Source organism: Falco rusticolus, chromosome 9 (assembly GCF_015220075.1).
Source record: "Falco rusticolus isolate bFalRus1 chromosome 9, bFalRus1.pri, whole genome shotgun sequence".
Classification (NCBI taxonomy): domain Eukaryota; kingdom Metazoa; phylum Chordata; class Aves; order Falconiformes; family Falconidae; genus Falco; species Falco rusticolus.
This window is the reverse complement of record NC_051195.1, coordinates 18,589,917-18,611,716: the sequence shown is the minus strand read 5'-3', so window position 1 is coordinate 18,611,716 and position 21,800 is coordinate 18,589,917. Positions and strand designations below refer to the sequence as shown.

General features: G+C 37.4%; 1 protein-coding gene across 2 annotated transcripts; it reads left to right on the top strand.

The window, feature by feature from the left end:
• The first annotated feature begins 28 nt into the window (after window positions 1–28).
• Window positions 29–20,421, top strand: DNA2 (DNA replication helicase/nuclease 2). 2 transcript variants are annotated; one of them, XM_037400508.1, is made up of 21 exons: window positions 29–143; window positions 940–1,119; window positions 2,158–2,341; window positions 3,745–3,890; window positions 5,446–5,571; window positions 6,449–6,668; window positions 7,192–7,309; window positions 7,616–7,781; window positions 9,264–9,458; window positions 10,430–10,660; window positions 11,140–11,256; window positions 11,351–11,460; window positions 12,538–12,647; window positions 13,629–13,853; window positions 14,966–15,159; window positions 15,271–15,360; window positions 15,453–15,645; window positions 18,033–18,122; window positions 18,743–18,925; window positions 19,059–19,205; window positions 19,822–20,421. In XM_037400508.1, exons 1-21 carry the CDS (start codon window positions 133–135, stop codon window positions 19,876–19,878), a joined length of 3,093 nt encoding a protein of 1,030 aa, XP_037256405.1. In that variant the 5' UTR covers window positions 29–132; the 3' UTR covers window positions 19,879–20,421. The 2 variants fall into 2 exon arrangements, with proteins under 2 accessions (XP_037256405.1, XP_037256406.1); XM_037400509.1 differs by lacking the exons at window positions 29–143; window positions 2,158–2,341 and having other exon boundaries at window positions 1,033–1,119.
• The last annotated feature ends 1,379 nt before the right edge of the window (window positions 20,422–21,800 follow it).

Sequence of the window (21,800 nt, the reverse complement as noted above, 5' to 3'; positions counted from 1 at the left end):
AGCTGGGGGGGTGGGGGCTGTGCTGCGAGGGGCCAGCGATTGCCTGCCCGTCCGCGTCGGGGCCGGGGCGCGGGCTGGGCTGTGGCGCTGAGGCGGGACTTGAGGGAGCTGTGCGCGGCGGAGGCCCCGCTCATGGAGGAGAGGTAGCGGCCGAGTGAGGCGGAGAACAAGGGGGCGGAGACGTTGAAATTCAAAGTGGGGCGCGGGAAGGCCGAAAGGAGTCCTGAGGGCCGCCGCCGGGGGCCGGGGGTGGTAGGAAGCGCTCGGGGTTGCCTGGGGTAGTCGGTGTGAGGAGCCCGCTGCTGCTTGGCGAGTAACCGGCATGTGCGGCGGGCAGGGGGGGCAGCGGGGCGGCCGCAGGCCCTCGGGTGAGCGCTGCCCAGGCGGAGCCCCGGCAGGCATCCTTCGGGGTCAGGAGGGTGGCTGCTCCGTCTGAAATTTGGCTGTTGGCCGGATGAGAACAGAACCTTGAATATCGATTTTATAAACTTTAGGTTACGCGGGTAAAAGTTCGCTGTTTGTGTTCGAGGTACTTGGGTGACTGTGGGAATTCTTACGTGCGTTACAATGTTCAGGGAGTTAGAAGCTTTCTTGCAAGCATAGGGTTTGCAGTACAGTTATAATTAAAAATCAATATGGCTGTATAGACACCAAAAAGAAGCCCTATCTGCAATAGATAACTTAGTATTTATGCCTCCTTCCTTATGTCTCATATGTCCAAATACTTGGTTTTCATACTGTCATCCAAAGAGACAGCGTGGAAACGTTACCAGATTTCCTACTTTTTACCTGTATAGAACTAAAACCCCATGCTAAATACATGTAAAATTTGAAGAGGGTTAAATTTGGGTTTACAGTTGAAGCTTTCCCTCTTATATATAGGTTGGCTGTTTTCTTTTTCAGATAGTATTATGTCTTTGTAATGAATTGTTACTTCAGTTTTCAGAAGACAGTGACTGGCAGCTCTGACACCATACTTAAGAATGGGTTGAACAACAGATACCTTGTGTTGGAAGTCAGCGTAAAACAGAGAAATGGAAGTGACCCTGAGAAACACTTGACAATTACAGCATCTCAGTCACTGGAAGACACAGAACTGTGCATTCTTAGGAATGGCTGGTAATGCATACAGAAATGGAGATGTCTAGAGAAAGGATGAAATACTGGATTGCTAAGTCAATTTTCTTTGTGTTGCCTTTGAGATGAGTTTTACTGTCTTAAAAGTGATCGATATTCTGAAATAACGTTTATCTAAAGTCATCACTATATTAGTGTAATGGATATTTATCTTGAGATAACTGGTGTCATGTAACTTGTGTTTGGTGGATATTGCTACCTTAAAGTTTTAATTTGAGTTTGTACTAACAAAGAGCAAGAAAATAAACCAGCAGGTGATTTTGTTTAAGTGTTGTCTTGCAGCAGTTAGGAGAGTTTTTCTGAATTACGTACCCTCATTGTACATATCAATGTACAAAGCTACGTGTATGAAATGTGTGGTTTTGTACAGTTTGTTAAAATCACCTTACCTTGAGCTCTGCTGCAGAAGTGTTTTCAAGTAAGGATAGGATTCGAATTTAGGTGTTTGTGCGTTTGCATGGCATGTTACAGCAGAAGAGACTAGCTTAGTCTTTTGAAATACATGGGCTTGCACATGCTGCTTGGCAATGCTTTTCATTTTTCATGAAAAGCCTGAAAGGGTGGAGAAAAGTATAAAACTCCATTTCTTGAAGGAAAAATGTAAAAGATCTTGAACCCTGAAATTTCTAAATCAGTAAAAATATTTCTAGTTTTTGCTGACCACCTGAAACAAGTCGTATTGTTAAGTAAGAAGGTAGACCTCATGTAATGAAGAGGTTGTATGCCAGTATAAATGTAATGATACTTAACTGGCTCAGTACATGGATCTGGAATGATTCGAAGTCAACAGGATTTCCCTACATTCAGGCTATTCTGATGAATGATCCAGTACTCAAAATTATTGAAGTTCTGTCAGTAAAAATTCTTCTGTTCACTTTCAGAATTTATTTAGGTCACATTCTTAAAAAAGTATCATAGTAACCTGTTTTAAAGTATGTTGAAACTGATATATTAATATATAATTTCTAATACAGCGTGTGTATAGCTTGCAAATGGTTGTTCAAATGTATTACGTTACAGGGAGTCTGTTCCAGTTGTTCCAGGAGACATAATTCATTTAGAAGGGGAATGTAGCTCCGGTACCTGGGTCATAAATGAACAGTCTGGATACCTGGTTCTTTACCCAGATCTGCTGCTTTCTGGCACTGTGATCTCAAATAGCATTCGATGTATGAGAAGAGCAGTGCTGAGTGAAAGGTTTAGGGTAAGTGTTCTAGAGCATCAAGTGTATTAATGGGTTACTGTTCCATTGAGGCTGGTGGTTTAGCTCAATGGTAAAACTGTCTGAGATGCCGTATTGCAAAATGTTGTTACCAGCTATTCGTAATGTTTATAACATGGAATAATTTAGAATGCAAACTGTCTATCTAAGGTTGGACTTATTTTGAGAATTGCAGCTAAAATAATCCTGTATTCTTAATATAGATAATGGGACAAAGAAATGGTCTTCCCACTTAAAATTCTGGCAACTCTTTTTATAATCTGTTGCCATGGTTTTTGTGGATATGAATCCTTTGTGAGGGATGTTCTACTTGTTGCCCTTAGGAAAACATAGCCACACTTTGCCAAGTATAAAGCCTCTGAAAAAAGAGAGCCACTTCATTTAAGAATTGGTGTGGGCTAACTCTGGAATGTGAATCCACCTGCTGGAACTTGAAAGGAGGAAGGGTTTCTTGTGGTAGTGCCCTTGCAGATATGTGGATGTCAGAGAAGCAACAGCTACCAGTTTCAGCCGAGGAAAACTTCCAGAAGTGGTAGGAATATAAATCCAAGGGATTTGTAGTGCAGTGGTAAACAGACTGGCTGGGAGCCTGTGGCTGAAACAAGAAAATTAAGTACAGGAGATTAAGAGTGTGAAATACTGTCAAACCTTAATTAGAGGAGTAGTGGGAATAAACTAATTGTTTGCAAGGGAGAATGCAGAGGGTCCTTACTCTGGGATAATACCATCCATTAGCTGAGTGCAACCTTCAAGTGCCATGTCTATGAAAGACAGCAGTAAATACTTCAACCACAGGGATAGATTTCCAGTTGTTTGGTGATGGCTTGTGCAGAGGTCATAGCCTACTACCACTTTCAGCTCTTAGGAGTCTACAGAGCCCAGTCCTGGTGATGGTTAGATGAGTTTCTGAGCCATTTTGGTGATATTTGGAATAATTTTGTGAATTGATAACACAGAGGAAACTGCTTCATGTAAAATATAATACCTGTAAGATTGTAAAGGCTTTTGTGTTAGGAAATACTGCTATTAATACTGCCCACAGGCAAAACTTGCTCAATTTTAATTTTAATCTGTGCCTGTTTCGCACCTGTCAGTCACATAAGGGTAGTATCCTAAGGTTATCGGAGTTGGGGTAAAAAATGAGAAGGCAATAGCAGAGACCCATTTAAATTCGGCTGTTTTCACAGTCAGGTCTGAACAGACATTATTTAGTGAGGTGAAAGCTCTTACCGATTTTGCAATTAAATGAGTGTAGTCCATAATGTGCAGCAAATAAAACCCAGAAATTTTATAGAAAAGTTGGCGTGCAGTGGGTGTAAATCTTTGTGTGTGTGTGTATATATATAAAAATATAAAAAATGTGTGTTACATAACATCTGTTGCAGGGCTCAGAGTCTGGTTCGCGCCAAATGCTCATTGGTACAATTCTTCATGAAATTTTCCAGCAGTCGGTCACAAATAATTTGGCACAAGAAAAAGTAGAAGAACTAGCACGTAGAATTGTGTATGGACAGAAGTATCTCAAAGAAATGTAAGTAGCGTTGCAGATTTCTTATGTTTGAAATACAGGGTGGGAACACTTGAACTAGCAGATGGAGTTCTACATTAAAAAAATGTAGCGCTAGTACCAGGAGAATATTCTGCTAAGTGACCTTACTTAATGAAACTTGGGTATCTTTTAGTAAGATAATTCCCTGTCTCATAATGTAATTTAATTTGCCTTCCCTGCTGAGCTGCTTCTATAGATCCGAACTATGCTTCTGAAGTAACTATATGTGTGTTTTTTTTTTTCTTTCAGGCTGAGCAGGTCGGAGTGTTTGTGCCTGTAACATTAAACTTCCAGGCATCTCCCATAGCTGAGTTAAATGTGACAAGCATAATTAATTTTGGTGCTCAGGAGATGAACTAGAAACTTGTGACTAAGCAAGCATTGACATGTGTGATATTTTCATATTCTTTATCAGGTTACTTAGAGGACCTGTAACTTATTTTTCTCTGCAAAGTAGATAGAAATGCTAGCCAAATAAGTAGTCTCCATATTTCCATCAAATGGCAAGATGAATGACTGTCACTTCTAAGATTTTTACTGCAGACTCAAGTAAAATCTAGTTCAAGTCATGTAAAAAAAATACCCCAACTATATCTATGCTTTACATATTTTATGTTGGGCAATATCTGTTGGCCAGTATCTGTTAGCCCCAGATGGGTTGGAAGCTAGAATAGAACCAGAGTAATAAATCTTGTTACAATTTTATCTGCTCTAGGTAGATATTTTGAATTGTGACTGCTAAGGTTATTTAAAGGCTTTCGTGTCGTTCTGAGCCTCTCTGAAACTGTTGATTTGCAATTCCTCTTTGCATATGTAGGCTACTATTTGGATTAAAAAGTAAGTTGTGTGAGTCTGCTGGTTGTGGTCTGTTGCACTTGTGTGAACCTTTGTGCAAAAACCCACTTGTTTTTTTCTATGTTGCTGTAGAGTAATAATGTTATTTCCAGTGAATGCCAGCAATGAATTATCTAATGCCACATGATTAGGTTCTGCTTAATAAGACTTCTGCTTGCTTGTATATCTGTAACTGGAGCAACTGCAGAGGATCGTGATTCCTTTCCAATTAAAATGGTTTGAAGCCTGTCAAAATGCATGTGAAAAACAAGTAGCAGATCAGTCTATTCAGACAAAAAGCAAACTGTCTTTTGCATTTTTTTTAAAATGTTTTCAATTTTGCATGAAGCATAGGAATAGCCATTTTTAAATGCATGAGTCTGGTACTCCTTTCTTGCATTCTGAGAATTAGTTGGGTTTCATTAAATCTACTGTGCTGATGCTTTCATTATGCTACATGTGCAGTTTCAAAAGTTACACCAGAAATGAACATAGTGTATTCTGTCTCTTGTAATGGATGTTCAGTTAAAATTTTATTAATTAATCAATTGAGATGAACCTTAATGAATCTGTCATAATCTACAGTTCATAGATGTTTTTAAAACTTGACAGTTATTTCCATTAACTTGAGGCAAAATCTTGTTAGAACCAGCAGCAAGTCTAATACTTCTGTATTCTTAATGTGTATGGCTTTATCTTTTAGGTATCACTTAAATCTGAAACAAAGAGAAATAATGCAGGAAGTGGAAGAATATTTGCCATCATTTTTTAAATGGGCGGATGACTTCATGTACAATCCAGCTAACCAAATTAAAATGCAACTAAAACTGTAAGAAGCCAGAACTAAAAGTTAAAACCATTGTACATTGTATATCCTGTTTTGGTTCGCTTTTAGTTTCTATAACAATACTTAAACAAATCTGCTCAGTGGTATGGAGCTAATTCATGGCCTTACTGACAAAATAACTCATCTTGAAAGCTGCCTGTTTAGCTGCCATTGTGAGTTCTGGGGAAGATAATAAGACTGAGGGTGAACTGACATAAGATTCTTATTGGTCTTAAAATACTTCTAAATAGTGTGGTACAAAGAAATTTTAGTAACTGGAAAAGCAAGCATATTTGATCTACTCACTAAGCTAGAAGTTATTGTCAGTATGTGCAAGAGTACAAATCAGAATGTGAAACTATTAATGAAATGTAATTCTTCACTAAGATAAATTTATCAGTGTAATGGTGATTTAACTCAACTGCTGCTGAGCTCTTGCCTATGGCTTCTTGCAGTTAATTGTAATAACCCTGGAGTGTTAAAGTTGTAAGTGAAATGGCAGGTCTGAGTAAAATCGATGTGCTACTTTCCAGTGTATATCATTAAACTTTTTGGAGAAACTAAGTGTTATAGAGCATGGTTATTCAGAAAAGACCAAAAACTATTAAAAACAGCTTAAGATTCTTTTTTAACTTTGAAATTTAGGTGAATAGCGAAACTATGTGCCAATGTGCAATTTAAAGTAACTTTCTGATATGATGCTTCCACTGTTAATGGGTAAGGTAGTTTGTGTGAGACTTGATGCACTTTATTTCTAATGCTAGTGCCTAAAGAGTGCCTATAATGAAAAAATGTGAAATACTTCATTACAGAACATTTTAATGTTTAAATATTAAGAATTAAGGGAAACTGTTAACTTCTGATTTAACTTTCTTCCTAGGTCAAGTGGTGAAAAACCTGAAGATTCCTCTTCTAAGATAGAGATTGTAGGTATCGTAGACATTGAAGAGAATATCTGGTCTCCCAGGTTTGGGTTGAAAGGAAAGATTGATGTTACAGCCAGGGTGAAAATCCATCGCCAGTCTGGAGTACAGTCTAGGATAATGCCATTGGAGCTCAAGTCTGGCAAGGAATCTAACTCCATAGAGCACAGAAGTCAGGTACAAAAACAAATGTCTAATTTCACTGTCAGTGGTTACCTGTATTCTTTTATTTTATTATGACCTGTTTTCTCTTAAGAATGTGAAACACTTTGTATGTGGTATAATCTAGATCTATGTTCTGCTGATTCTGGCATGCCCAAAGCTGCTGATACAAAATGAAAGTGAACTGAGGCTTGAGAAGTATTTACATTTGCCACTTCCAAACACATTTATAGTTTTTATCCTGAAATATCTGTTGTTTAGTCTTTTCTTAGATTCAAGTATTAGGTGGAGGCAAGCTGCTTCAGGAATTATTGTACATCTTTCCAGATAGCTGGCCTGATCTAGAGGAGGTAGCCTTGTTACAAGTTTTTCTTAAGGAAGATGCCTTTTAATTGAAATCCTTGATCTGGTGCTTACTGCTTACGGCTTCTAGACGGTAATGGCTGCTTAACTGTATAAATTATGGAAAAGCTAAATACAGCTTATAATGTATTTTGGTTTTAATACACTGTAAAAAGTTTATATAAAATGTTTGCAGGTTGTTCTGTATACACTGTTGAACTTGGAACGGAGAGTTGATCCTGAAGCTGGATTTCTTCTTTATCTTAAAACTGGTAATATGTACCCTGTTTCTGGAGCTCGCATGGACCGAAGAGGTAAAGTTGTTCCCCTTCCCCAGAAACCATAAAACCATATTGTTGGTAAAATGAAACATTTTAGTAATAGTTTTAAGGTTTACTCTCAGGAACTTACTTGCACTTAGGGACATATTGCTTGTTGTAATGTTACTAATTCCAATAAGCTTATGTTAAAAACTCAATTGTTTTATTAACTCTGCTAGGATTTTGCTATGAATACTCACTACTTAGCTGACTAAAAAGTTGATGGGTTGTTACTTCTGAGTTAGAAATTATTACGGATAAACCCAAAAACATCAGCTTAGTTTGTTCTTTTCTTGACAGAATTAATGAAGTTAAGAAACCATGTGGCCTTCTACTTAAAGCACAGTACATATAAATCTGCCATAGGAAGACAGCGTTCACAGCTTGCTGCTTTGCCTCCTGTCATTGATGACAGTCAAGCCTGTAAATATTGCTCCCAAATACACAATTGCTTTCTATACAGCAGGTAAAAAAAATGTGACTCGTGTTTTTAAATAAGCTTGAATAATGGTAGCTTTTGATAACTGTGATTTCATTTTTATGGTTGGCATTTTCATAATTCTTTATGGAGGAGTCTTGCACTGCAAAAGAATATTCCATAGATCCCGCTGCAACTTCTATAGTGCAAGTCCTTGATCTTGCAGAGACTTAATGTGTTTGCTCAGGTGTGTCTTCTGCAATAGAAAATGAGAAATCTCAACAAAATATTTGATGATGAGAGCAGGTTTCTTTTAGATCTGTGTTAATATTATGATTTTAATAAGCTATATTCTTGCAACTTGTTGAAATGGGCAGTCTTTTGGGGCTGAATTAGGGCTGGACAACAACTCTTTCACTTGGACTTTAGAAGATTGTTTCCATATAGAGCAGGGGTCCTCAAACTTTTTAAAGAGGGGGCCGGAGCACGAATGAAGTGGCAGGCAGCCATCTGTGGCTGCTTGGTTCCCACCCACCCCCCCCCCCCAACCCCTGGCGGGGGGGGGGGGGGGGGGGGGAGGGGAGTGGGTGGGTTCTGTAAATACCGGGAGCCGGATTGAGGACCCTGGGGGGCTGTAGTTTGAGGACCCCTGATACAGGGTATCGCACAAGTAATGATACATTGGTATTACTTCCAAATGTTACTGCGTCTCCTGCTAAAGAGGAGCCATAAGCAAATATTTGATACATTGTCACATAAAGTTATAATAGTTTTTTAAAAATTCCAGTAAGTTTGTCTTGTCTTTATGCTGCACATAAACCAGAAGCAAAATTGTATGTTGAACAGATCAAATGGTTTGTTGGAACAGGATAGCTTTTGGGCTGATTTTGTGTAAATATAATGCCTAGTTGTTTTCAAAATTGTAGTGGCAAAATTGTATGTTGAGGAAGCTAGATTTGTGGGCATGCATGATATGTTTTTTGTAAACTGGTGTTTGTGAAATACTACTTCGAATATTAGTTGTTACAGCAACAGAATTATTACTGTGTAGCTATTCACTTCTGAATTAACTTTTTTTCTCTTTGGTTGCATTTTGTATAAGTGATTAGGTATACCATCTCACTAATACTCAGTTTTGAGATAAATTGACTTGTAGTCTGCTTGTGTATTAACTACTAAATCCCCTTTGCTTAGCTATATCTAATCTCAATACAGTATTCATATGTTACAAAAAAAGGAACAAAGGATCAACTATCTGAATGTATACAGTACTATCTTTGAAATGTCTTTAATTGGTATTGGTCTTTGACTAACTTATTTTCCTTAGTTCAAAATCATAGAGATGATGTAAATGACTAGTATGAGACTGTTCATATGAACAAAGGATACAAATTCAACTTTATTTCAGTGATGGTAGATTATTCTATTTGGTATGTTAAGGTATATATTTAGATTGGCATTACGTACATATGGACTTGCAAGGAAAAAGATGCAAGTTGACTCTTTCCTGTGTTTTGGTTCTACTCCTAGAGCTGTAGAGCAAAAGATGGACAGTGTGTGTCTTCCTCCTGCTATGGTACCCATTATTGAAAGAGAGACCCAGCACCTGAAACCCTCTCACTTAGAGTATTTCAGCCTGTGGTATCTATTGTTAACCTTGGAGCTGCAAAGTGGAGAGGGTAAAAAAGGATATAAAAATATATGGATGATACCTGCTTTGGAAAGGTAAGATGTAATTTCTAATTTGGTACAAATGATGCTCCCTTCAGTAACTGGAAATGAGGCACTGTTTCTTGTGTTTTCACTACAAGAACTAGAAATTTGCTAGTGCTTGTAGAAATAGTCAAATATGCTACTTGCATAGGTAGGCTTTTTGTGAGATGTGACCTAATGGAGACATTAGCCTAATAATGCAAATACAAACCCAGTAAATCTATGATACTTGGGTTTTTGTTAGTTATGCATAGGAAGGAGCAAACTGCAGCCTCAGTCTTCAGAAGCAAAAGTGGTACAATTCTGTGGTACAATTCTGTTCTCTTGACATCTCTGGGGGAAGAGGCTGGGTGCTAGCTGTGAGACCAGCTCATTGTGCTGGTGCCCTGAAGGTTTACTTGGCAAACAATGATGCATTTTGGACCGTGCTTTTAGGCATGGCTATGAACGTGGGTAAAAGCAGACTAAGGGCTCTTGTTGGCTGCTGTATTGTGTTATTATACATCACCTGGTCCAGTAGCTCTAGAAAAAATAATTGGCAGTTTGTATGCTCATTTCAAGGCATCTGTAAAAGTGAAATGTAGCTAACTGGTTTTAAGTGAAACAAGCAACTCTACAAGCAAATATGGAACAGCTTAGTGGAGTGGATCCATACATTTTTGGTATTTGTTTTTTAACAGGAAATTATAGATAACTTTAGTCTAAACATTAGAGTCTGTTCTTGGAACAAATACAAGGGTTTTACATATTTTTACAATCCTTTTCTAGTCAAAGTCTCTATTGTAAAGTGACTGTTCAATCTTCCTGGCTCTTGTGTGAATTTGGGTTGAGGTTTTTTTGTTGCTTTGGGGATTTTTTGGTTTTGTACTTTGATTTTGGGGGTTGGTATGGGTGGTGTATTTTTTTTACTTGTGGACATTTCTTTTAAAATTTCTTTTACTGAGAGTATCTTAATACTAAATATCTTTTTCTAATACTTTTAGAGAGAAGGCTGGAGATTGTGTTGGGAACATGGTCAGAGTTGATGAAGTGCAGGAAATTTCCAAGGGACAGTATCTACATTTTTTTCAACGTAGAAATGGTGCCATACCTGGAAAAAACTTACTGGTTGGCGATAGAGTGGTTGTGAGCGGAGAGGAAAATGGTTTACTTGGTTTGGCTACTGGCTATGTTAGAGAAGTCGGTGTGGCAAAAGTCTCCTGTTGGTTGGACAGGTAATAGAACAAAAAGGAAAAACATCTGTTTAAAGACACTATGATACTGGCTTCAGGAAGGGTACTTCTGGGTGTCCAAAAAGCTCTGAATCTTCTTGCTGGGCTTGGGGAAGAACATTCAGAAGTTCTTTTACATTGATGGAAAATGTCAATACTTGGTCAGTTGTAGTTGCTAGTCTAACTAGGCTGTTTAAATAAAAGCATGCTTGAAAACTCCATTTACTGATGTCTCCAATATGAGACTATATGGATACAGTGATTACAGTGTTAATAGTAACTTTCATTGTTCAGACTGTATTGGCTTTAAATTGGGGTCTGATCATGTTTTATTATTAACACTCAGTTATTAGTGTGTTCTAGCTGTTGCTTCACTCTGGGACCTCTGAAATGTATCCCTTAACACTTAATAATAAGCCTTTAATCGTCAACATACTGCTTGTAAACAGAATTATTTTGTCCGTGTTACTGTCATCCTTCAGGAATTTGTCAAAGCTCCCCGAGAACACCATATATAGGTTGGATCATGAGGAAGGAGATTTTGGTGTAGGAGTCCCTTTTGAAAACCTTTCTAAACTGATGGAAGATTCCCCAGTCAGGTATGAAAAATCAGATTAATTTCACACTGTCAATATTTTGAGATAGTTTCTCAACTGGTAACTTTTATTGTTTGGTTGGTTTTTTTATCCACAGTGAAAGGCTCCGCAATTTGATAATTGACTTCCACAAACCACGTTTTATTGAGCGTTTGAGCTCCGTCCTTCCTGCAGAAGCAAAGGAAACTGTTGCAAGTATTTTAAAGGGTACAAAGTGACTTTCCCCAAAACCCTCTGTTGTACATCTCTATAACCAAAGCATTTATCACACTAATTATAAGGGGTTTTTTTCCTACTTTGGGGTCCAGTCCTAGTTTTCTGCTTAAAAATTAAAAACAAGTTCTTACCTTGCATGTCTTCCTGTGATTAAATTAGTCTTGAACTACTTGGAAGACCTGACCAGATACTTGTTTGCAACTTTATCTTACTCTTGTTAGTTGCTGCAGCTTGCAGTTTCAAACAGTGCCATATGATTACCTCTCTAACCTTTGCAAAAGGGAAGAACAGGGAAGGCTCTTAAGACACGGAAGCAGACTTTGAGGGAGTGTATGGAGATGAGCTTTAGTGTAAGCATTGACTTGTATTATCCCCCTTGCTGACTTGTTGGCTGCTCTGTAGTGTGTGATGCTTTGTGGCACTTTTTTTCTTAAAAACAAAATTTGTTTAGGTATGTGGCAGTGTTTCATATTTGGTGAGAATATTTCATTGTTCTCTTGACAGTTATTTCTGAAAGAAAATTAACTGAATTCTCTTAAAGCAGATGAAACTTTTTATAAAACTCAGTCTGAAGACTTGTTTTTTCTTGCTTGAGTTTTGCCTAGTCCAAATAATCTGGAACATGCTGCTTAATTGCATCAGACTGGGAAAAAACAGCTCTGGTGTAATGTTTCTTCTAAACAAGGTGATGCTGTATGTGCAACTCATTTCCCTTTGCTTTGAGCCATATGCTTAAACATGAAACTGGATATGATAAAATAGAAATGCCTATACGCAATATCATATGGAAGTGGTCGTTTATTGGGGAAAAATTCACAAAAGGTCTAAAAAATAAACAAGTCTTCAGTGACTTATTTCTAGGACTGTAGTGCAGACACTGTACTACGTGTCTTGTGTATTATGTTTGGTATCATTACTTCATCAGAACCTATAGACTTACTCTGCCCAGTTCTTTTCTAAGGGCTTTACTGGAAGAGGAAACTATAGATTTGTTTTATTAATCATTGTAATTAGTAACTGCTAAAGTTACGAAGTGTAGACATCTCATTTTTATTTTTCTTCTCGAAGGTCTAAATAAGCCTCAGAAACAGGCAATGAAACAAGTGCTACTTTCGAAAGACTACACACTTATTGTGGGTATGCCTGGAACAGGAAAAACTACTACAATATGTGCTCTAGTAAGATCGTCTACCCTGATGTTCAAATTTTTTTTTTGTGAGATTTAGAGGATAGCGTTAAACAAACTGTGTTTATACCATACTGTCCAGAATTATTTGTCATGGCTTAGTCTACTGGTATCTGCTTAATTTCGAAGAAGAAAATGTATTTCTTCTTACTTAAGAACTTATGTTTGGTAGAATTAAAAATGTATTTTGTGGAGTAGGGTTCTCTTTTCTTGTGTAGGAATATACGTGGGAGGGAGGACACTGAAGTGTGATACTTAATCACTTCTGTGACACTTTGATGTCGAGTTCTTGGGCCCCAGATATCAAGAAGTCCTGAAATCCTGAGTTACAGCTCAAAAAGGCAGTGCCTTGAGGAAGTCAGTAACTTGACCATTTTAAGTTGTGTAAACCCATGGTGCTGAAGCTATGTGCAGCCTGCTAGCCATCTCCTCTAGTTGGTGGTTCTCTTTCCCCGGGAATGGATGTAGGATTCAGGCTGTTGGCTGAGCAAGTTTTTTCTTGAAATAGCAGTCATGTCACTTCCAGTTGTCATCAACTTGTGGGGAAGGAGGAGGCTGGAGAGCAAGCAGCTGCTGCTATTATTGGATCCACCCATTCCACTGAATCTGTTGTGGCTAGATTGTCATGGAGAACAGTGTGGGAACAGGCTGTAGGACCTATTCTTACAGCAGGGATCTTTAGAGTGCAGTTCCTTCTTTTCAGTACATTTGCAGATGTGCATGGGTGTTCGTAGCTCTCACTGTTGGCAGCGTGTCGGGTAAGCCAGCTGTTCATGAGAACCTTCAGGTCTGTTGCCCATATTGCTTGGACAATAGCTAGCTGGTAGATCTGGCCAGAAAGACTGATATAAATGAAGTCATACTTGTTGACTCCCTCCAAAACATCTTGTGTTTTTTACCTAGAAAACATGGGATTGTTGATCCTTCCATATGAACTAACAACTTTCTTTTCTTTCCCTTTGTCATTCATTAGGTGAGAATTCTTTCTGCTTGTGGCTTTAGTGTTCTTCTGACTAGTTTTACACACACTGCTGTAGACAATATCCTGCTAAAGCTAGCTAAATTCAAAGTTGGTTTCTTACGCTTGGGGCGAGCTCAGAAGGTTCATCCAGATATACGGAAGTTTACAGAAGAAGAAATTTGCAAGTCCAAATCAATTAAGTCTGTAACAGATTTGGAAGAGGTCTACAATAGTCAGGTGAGAAAAGTGTTTTTTGCTAGTCCTGCAAATTATTATGGATAATTACATTAGTATTCTGGTTATTTGAATGCTGCAGAGAAGGAACCCATCCCAAGGGTGAGTTACTGCCATAAGAAGTCTGAGCTGACAAAGATACTCAACCTCTGCATCACTTCAGTTTCTTTATAGCCAATAATGACCCACATTAACAGTCTAAAAGTTGAAAATCATTGTTTATGTACATACAAAGTAACTTATCATTGTAAGTAATAAGTCCCCAAAACTCCAGTGCTTTTATCTGAGATCTTATGTGGAGGAGTGGTGATAAACTGCTGCAACCTCCTCCATCATTATTCACATATTGCTGCTGTTTGTCCCTTTTTCCCTCCCACTGGTGCTTGTTGTGCCACTTGTACATCAGCAGATGGGGAAGAGGAAGTGATGTGCTGGCCTGGCCAAACACTAATTTTTCATTGAAAGAGTAGTGTTACTGGTGTGGATATTAATGCAAACCATAATGGGAGCTGGGTAAACTGAGTCAGTGGCAGCTTTGAATTAAATTTCTTGAAAGAATGTAGTAGTACATTCTTTCATTTACATAGTAGTTGGAGTAAATGCTGACTTTGCAAAAGCTGCCATTTACTTTTTGTTGATAGGCGTTGCAGGGGAGTGATTGAAGTCATAAGGGAAGTGACTTGATTCATATTTTAGTAATTTTGGATTGCTTGCACTGGAAGCATAGTAGTGGGAAGAACTATGCTACTATTGTTTTGTTTGCTCTTTGGAATTTACAAGAAAGAGCATCATTTTCCACAGTACTTATACTGGCACACTATGTGAATTGTATATGCGTAGGACCTGATATCAATCTGAACACGTGGCAGGAGCAATTTGCTACAGTCTGCTCTAAAGCTGTTTTATATTTGTCACTTGCAATCAGTGCAAGAATGTGAGGCCAATATGTACGTAAGGTGTGCTTGTCTGATTTTTAGGATTAATAATTTAATTTCTTGTATTTTACTTTTTAGTTTAGTTTAATGGGAAATAATTGTTTTTTCTTTTAACCTGGAAAATGTAGTGCTAAAGATGTAAGATGTATCTTACCCTTAAAGCGTGTCTCAATTTTTCAGCCAGTGGTAGCAACGTCTTGTATGGGAGTAAATCACCCCATCTTTGTTCAGAAGCAGTTTGATTTCTGTATAGTTGATGAAGCTTCCCAAATAAGCCAGCTTATCTGTCTGGGCCCGCTATTCTGCTCCAAAAGGTTTGTGCTGGTAGGGGATCATCAGCAGCTGCCTCCACTTGTACTGAATGCAGAAGCAAGGTAAGATAAAATGCTGCTGGACAGTTACTAGTAACATGAATTCTGGGAAGGCTCTTGCAATGTTTTGACTGACATGTTTTTGGGTTTTTTGTTTGTTTTGTTTTGTAACAGAGATCTTGGCATGAGTGAAAGCTTATTTAAAAGGCTGGAACAAAACCAAAATGCTGTTGTCCAATTAACTGTGCAATACAGAATGAATAGGTATTTTAAATGTCTGTTTCTTGCATTGGGGTTTTAATGTGGGATTGAAACAGCAAGATTTAATGTTTTTTTCTTGCTTTTTAAATCTTCAGTAAAATTATGTCTCTAAGTAACATGTTAGTGTATGAAGGCAAACTGGAATGTGGCTCAGAGAAGGTGTCAAATGCCACTGCTAACTTGCCCAACCTAAAAAAATTGAAACTGGAGCTTGTAGATGCTTCAAAAACATGGTTGAAAGAAGTACTTGATCCAGACACACCTGTGTGTTTTCTGAACACAGAGAAGGTAAAGTTTTATGTTCTCCTTTCAAAACTGTATTTTTGATGAAAGTTCTCAATACAGTCAACACGTAAAACTTCATACAGCTTAGGTAGGGTAAAATATATAACTTGAAAAAATCATTTTCTAGTTACATGCAAAATGTGCAACATGCAAGAAAGGTTGTTAGTATAGCTGATCAGTTAGGGTGGTACAACTAGTGGTGGAAACACTGCATCTAAGAGCAGCCGGAAAGATTAATTCGGATAATTCAGAAAATACTGTATGTGCTACGAACTTTATGCTCATGTACAGAGTGTAGCTTAAAACTGTGTAGCCATATTGGGTGCCTTTGCAACTGTAGAATGACATTCTAGGCCAAAGTTGGTTTTGGGTTTTTTGGTGTACTATGCAAACAAAATATAAATATAAGCATGTGTTATCATAAGTGAGACCTAGCTTTTAGAACTTTTTTCCTCTAAAAGTTTTTGGCTACATTAATGCTAGTGTGGGTATAAACCAACTGTCAAAGCAGTGCTTTTCTGCTTGAAGAAAACTTGAGCGCGTGCAAGTTCAGAGGCTTATTAGGTGTGATTGTGTGATTTTTTTTTTTTTTTTTTTTTCAGAATAGTGAATTAAAAAAACACAACAACCCAAAACAGTACAGGTCTTAATTAGTTGTTATGTGACAGGTTGTAACAACGGTTAGACTGAGTGCATGATAGCAGTGTAAAAACAAGTTTGATTACAGTACCTATTAAGCTGTGTAGCTGTTGAAACTGCTGTTTTGGAAAAGGCGGTGGAGTCTTCTAATATGTAGGAAAATATTTTCTGCTTCTGTAATCTATGCAACACACTAAAAATACACTGCCATGTAAAAGAAGCTTGGACATGTTGCAGAAAAATAGGATTCTTGCTGAAGTATGTGGTATCCTGCTTAAGCAACACAATAGAGACTACTGTTTTTGCATGTGGCTGGAATGCTAGAATAAACTTGATGCAGTGCAGATGTACTGCCTTGAAGACCAGTATATAGAGTTGCAGCACTGTTGCATATGGGTTTATCAATCTATTAATTTTTTGTTTATTTACCATGCTTTAGCATGTGAGACATTGAACATAGATTACACTTAACGAGCTCCCCAGTCAGTTGAATTCTTGGATTTGTGAAGCTTTTGATGCATATTGTACAACTCAGGTTCCATGTGTACAGTGGTACTGCTCTAGCAAGCAGATGCCACTTACCTGGAATACTCTTACAAATACTATGTATTAACCCACACGTTAAACATTAGAGTGATCTCCAAATTCAGCCATTCAGATGATATTGGTGTGGTTGTTTGGAGAAGTAAAACTGATCGTAATAGGATTCTGAGAGTGTTGCTTTAAGTCAGACTATACCACGTCCTGCTTTAAGTGGCAATGCTGTCATAAAAATGTAGAAGGAAAACTGAACAGAGTGGCATCTAAGAAAACAAAGTTGATGTAAGTCATTAGTATCAGTGGCAAATAGTGGAGTGGGTAAAATAGTAAATGAGTAAGGTAGTAAATGGATTTCAGAGCTGGAAAGCAGTTCAGTGTATGCTCAGTTTTAGACTGCTCTTAAGTAAAGAGGTTTCAACTTGACACCAGATGTTTACCTTGCATGACAGTTTACTAGAAGAATGATAACATCAGGGACACGTTTATTGCTAATGATAATATTTAGACTTTAGCAAAGGCAAGAGCTAAGCAAAGAGAAAAAATTATAGAGCTGTGTTACAGAAATTACAAGTTTACATTGTAAACTTGTTTCTGGCTTTCTGGTATCATTCATACATGATAGAGCGAAAGTAAGTTAATAGTTAAGAAATGTTAAATTCAGGGAGTACTTTTTTTTTTACATTTGGAAGCTTAAATTTAGTACTACCATTTTGGATAGTTTTTCCTGTAGTTTTAAATGTAGGCTTTCAAGTATTAGGAAAAAAAAAGCCTTTCTGCCATGGGCAAGGGGAAAATTGACTGTAAAAAACATTAGATGAAAAGCATTAAAATAAAATTCTGATATAAAATATAGTTTGTTCTTTTACCTTGTCAGGTTGGGAAATGTCGTTTGGTTTTTTTGGTTTTTTTCCCCCTTACAGTTCTCACTATATATTGTATGAAAAGTCAGATGATCAAGCTTTGGCAGTTCAAGGTGACTTGCTAGTACTAAAACTCATTTCAGCAGATTTTTTTCAACTCGCTTTGCAAATGGAATGTTCTGAAGTTACTTTGCAGTATAGGCTTTTATACTCTAAAATTGTGCATTTAGGCTTATTTTTTATTAAAACTGTTAGGATAAATAACATGTATGATACAGTGAGTTAGGGATCGGAATGTAGTATGCTATTGTAGATAGCAATAGTAGTAATTTACTGTTTATATTTTTGAAGGTCCCAGCACCAGAACATGCGGAAAGAGGTGGTGTCAGTAATGTGACAGAAGCTAAATTAGTGTTCTTGCTCACTTCTTTATTTATTAAGGTATCTTTTTTACATTGTTCAGAGGGACAGTTTTATAATGAATCATTTTTACATTGTTATAGTGACTGTATGTATTGGGTTATTCTTTGAGGCATAGTCTTAAGGATAAATGTAAGGTTGGCTACCACTAAGTGTAAATGTGGAGCTTGAGGTCTGCATTAAGTTCCCTGTCCCTTGTCTGGCTGGATTTGGGATGCAGAAAAAGCTGGATGCCAAATTACTTTAAGAGATGAGGACATTATTGTGAGGGAGGGAAGAGATGAGAATTTGTCTTCCCTATTTCATCCAACCGGTTTCAGGAGTAGTACAGACTAGTGGTTCTGAATGTTTAGCTCACCATTTGAGGAAGAAAGAAAAATGGCTATTTTGGATTTCGAGGATATATGCCTCTGTGCTAGGTTAAGATGAAGCTTGGGAGCTTGCAGTAACGAGTATTTTCTAATTTCTTTAGTTAATACCAGTTATTGCTAGAGTTCCATAGACAACTTAATTTAGATACAATATCTTGCAGCACTGTTTGGGGGCGGGAAAAAAAATTATCCTAGAGGGTCTTCTGACAGTAACGGGTATCCCAAGCTAACTGCAGTGACGTGACTTTTTTTTTCTGTTTTTTCATTTAGGCTGGCTGTAAGCCTTCAGACATTGGCATTATATCACCATACAGACATCAGTTAAAAACAATCACTGATTTGATGGCAAAATTGAATGAGAACAGAGTGGAAGTCAATACAGTAGACAAATACCAAGGAAGAGACAAAAGTATCATAATTGTATCTTTTGTTAGGAACAGTAGTGATGAAAATGTAAGTTGGTTGTACTAACTTTGTTGCAGTTAATTTTAATACTTAGATGAATTTTGAAAATCTGTGTTTTATCTACATTAAATGTTGACATTTAAGTAGGAAAAATAAAAGCAAGTTACATTTGTTTTAACAGCTTGGCACCCTCCTGAAGGACTGGCGACGTCTTAATGTTGCTATCACGAGAGCCAAGCACAAACTGATCATGGTGGGCTGCGTTCCATTCCTGTGCTGCTATCCTCCGTTAGAGAAGCTGCTCTGCCATTTGCAGTCTGAGGCAATGATATCCTTTTTCTCTGCACTGTTTTGTGAAGGGGGGAAGGTAAGATTGACTTACTGAGATTAAGATTAGGGTGGAAAGGTCTTTCATTATTTAGGATATATATTCAACATCAGCAACGAGGTACAAAATGTACTAATAAAATATGCTTGAGATCAAGCTAATAGTGAAGGTTCTAAAGCCACCTGTCTTCAAAAGCAGGAAATTCCGTGCTGATTTGCAAGTCAACTTTGACTTTTTTTTTTTTAATTTTGAGGCCTGAATTTTTGATGTTTAATGCTTTCACACTTTTCTTTTTCTGTTATTGTCCTAGTTTCTTGGCATCTTAATGTCAGTATGGTGGTTTTCCTCAGAAATACCATGCATTTAGACGTATCTGGTGAGAGAACAGTTCATGAATAATGTTGCTAGAATGGAAAATGGTGTAACTTTCAGATGACTTGTTAATTTTTCCTTTCTGTCAGGCATGGTACTCGGTTTACTCTAACTATATGGGTGTTTCCATCTTCTGTTTAAATAGGGAAGACCTTGGCAGCTCCTTCCTTTGAAAACACCAAGACACATTCAAACCAGTCTTGTGAAAGCGATACGTTATCAAAGTGCTTCCTTAACTTGCTACATCTTCAATCTTCCAGCAGGGGCTCATGAAAGTATCCACAAATGTAACATTTTATGATGGCGAAGATGGAGAGTTTTACAGGCATTCACATATCTTCTTCTGGTGCTGCTCAATGTAAATAACTGATTCGTAGGGTATGAGTGCTGATGTGTACTGTTTAATGTGAGTGAAGCCCAAACAGAAATTGCATTCAATTATTTTAAAGGTTTCCTTTCAGTAAAATGACACCGCATGTTTGTTTCTTTAATAAGCAGAGTTGTTTCAGTACCGGTATACTTGTAACAAACCAGAAATATGAAGGACTTGGTTCCTTCCCATACTTGGATGGCTGCTTGTACATTCGCTTTCAGCTTGATAAACACTCATCTGCATAGGTGAATACGAAACACTTGAGGAGGAGGGGGTAGCAAACCTATGCTGCATCAAGTCATAGTTTCCTGGGCTTAGTTTGGTTTTAAAAACTTCACTGTATGTAAAATACATTCTAATTCCATTTATTAGAATTCCTAATTAAGATGCTGTGGTGTTGTGCTGTTTGGGAAAAAAAAAAATTAGGATAAACTTCTTTCTCTTCTTCAGAACCTCACATGCTTTTAAAAATACTGAAATCTTCTATATTTATATACATAACTTAATTGACCTCATAAAGATCCCTTGATGACTTCTCTAATCCCTTGATTTTTGCATACATCTTTGAGACGTGGTGAATCATTTAATCTCATCCCTTTTTATGAACTAATGTATTTAGCAGATAAATCTGAAGTGAAATGCTGCCCAGTTGAAGGTCATAGTAAAACACTGTTATACTACCTCATACTCTAGACTGTTAGTGAGAAGCTTCTTTCAGAGATCACTGGTGGAAACATAAAATATTTTTTTATTATTATTCTTAAAAACCATTAGTATTTGTTTTCTCTTGGATCCATGTCAAATAGTTGTGTGCATATAGTTCCAGACAAACTTCCAGATGTTAAATGTGGGCTTTTTCACTCTTTTTGTTTTTTGTTTTTTTTTTAACTGCTCCTTAACTTTTGTAATACTTGAAATAAAATGTTGATGTTGGTTTTGTTATAGTTGTTTATATTTTGTTAATATTTTATATTGTGCAAATATTTTTAACAGTGCGAAAATAATTTGAATAGCTGACAGGATAGTCTCTTTTTCAGGTGAGAATACATGCTTCATCAACTGTATGTGCTCTGGGTTTTTCAAAAGATAAAAATTATACCCTTATTACAGTAGTGATTTCACAATAACATATCATTGTCTAGAAATATTTTTCTATGTTTAGGATCTAGGTGTACAAAAATCTTTAAGACTTAGCTTATCTGTTTTCCTGGCTAAGCATAATTTCATATAAGAACTTTTCCTCATGCTATTAAAATTAATAAATCAATAAATTGGAGGCATTGCTATCCCTCCACAAAGTTGTGTGAGGAACAGTCACAAGAACAATTCCGTGTTTCCTTATCTACTTCTAATATGTGTTCTTTCTTACTACATGGTAAAAATTAGATTGAGTAGAGAGCTACAGATAAGAAAACATTTTGATCTGGTAGTCTCTAAATACTCTTGCATTCTAATGAATATGTCTCGAAGTGATATCTTGTAAAAGTAAAAAATTACTTTTTCTGTTAGCCTTCAGAACAGCTTTATGAAGCGGAAAGTCATTGATACTGCAGGAAAACGCAGGCTGCATATGGACTTAGCGCATTATGTGTTGCTGGGATTCTTAAAAGAAAAAAAGAATAGCTTGTTTAAACTGCAAACAGTGTTAATGTAAAAGGTTATTTTGCTTTTAAGAGGTTGGGAATCATGGATGTAGAAGTAGCCCTGTCACCATGGGCTGTGTTCTGCCTCCGTGCTGCCCTCCTCATTTGCAAGCCACAGGGCTGATACTCTTTCTCAGGGCCGTTTTCGTGTGGCCTCTGCAGCGGGGGGAGGGGGAGCGCACCTTTGTGTTCTGCAGTGTGATTTTA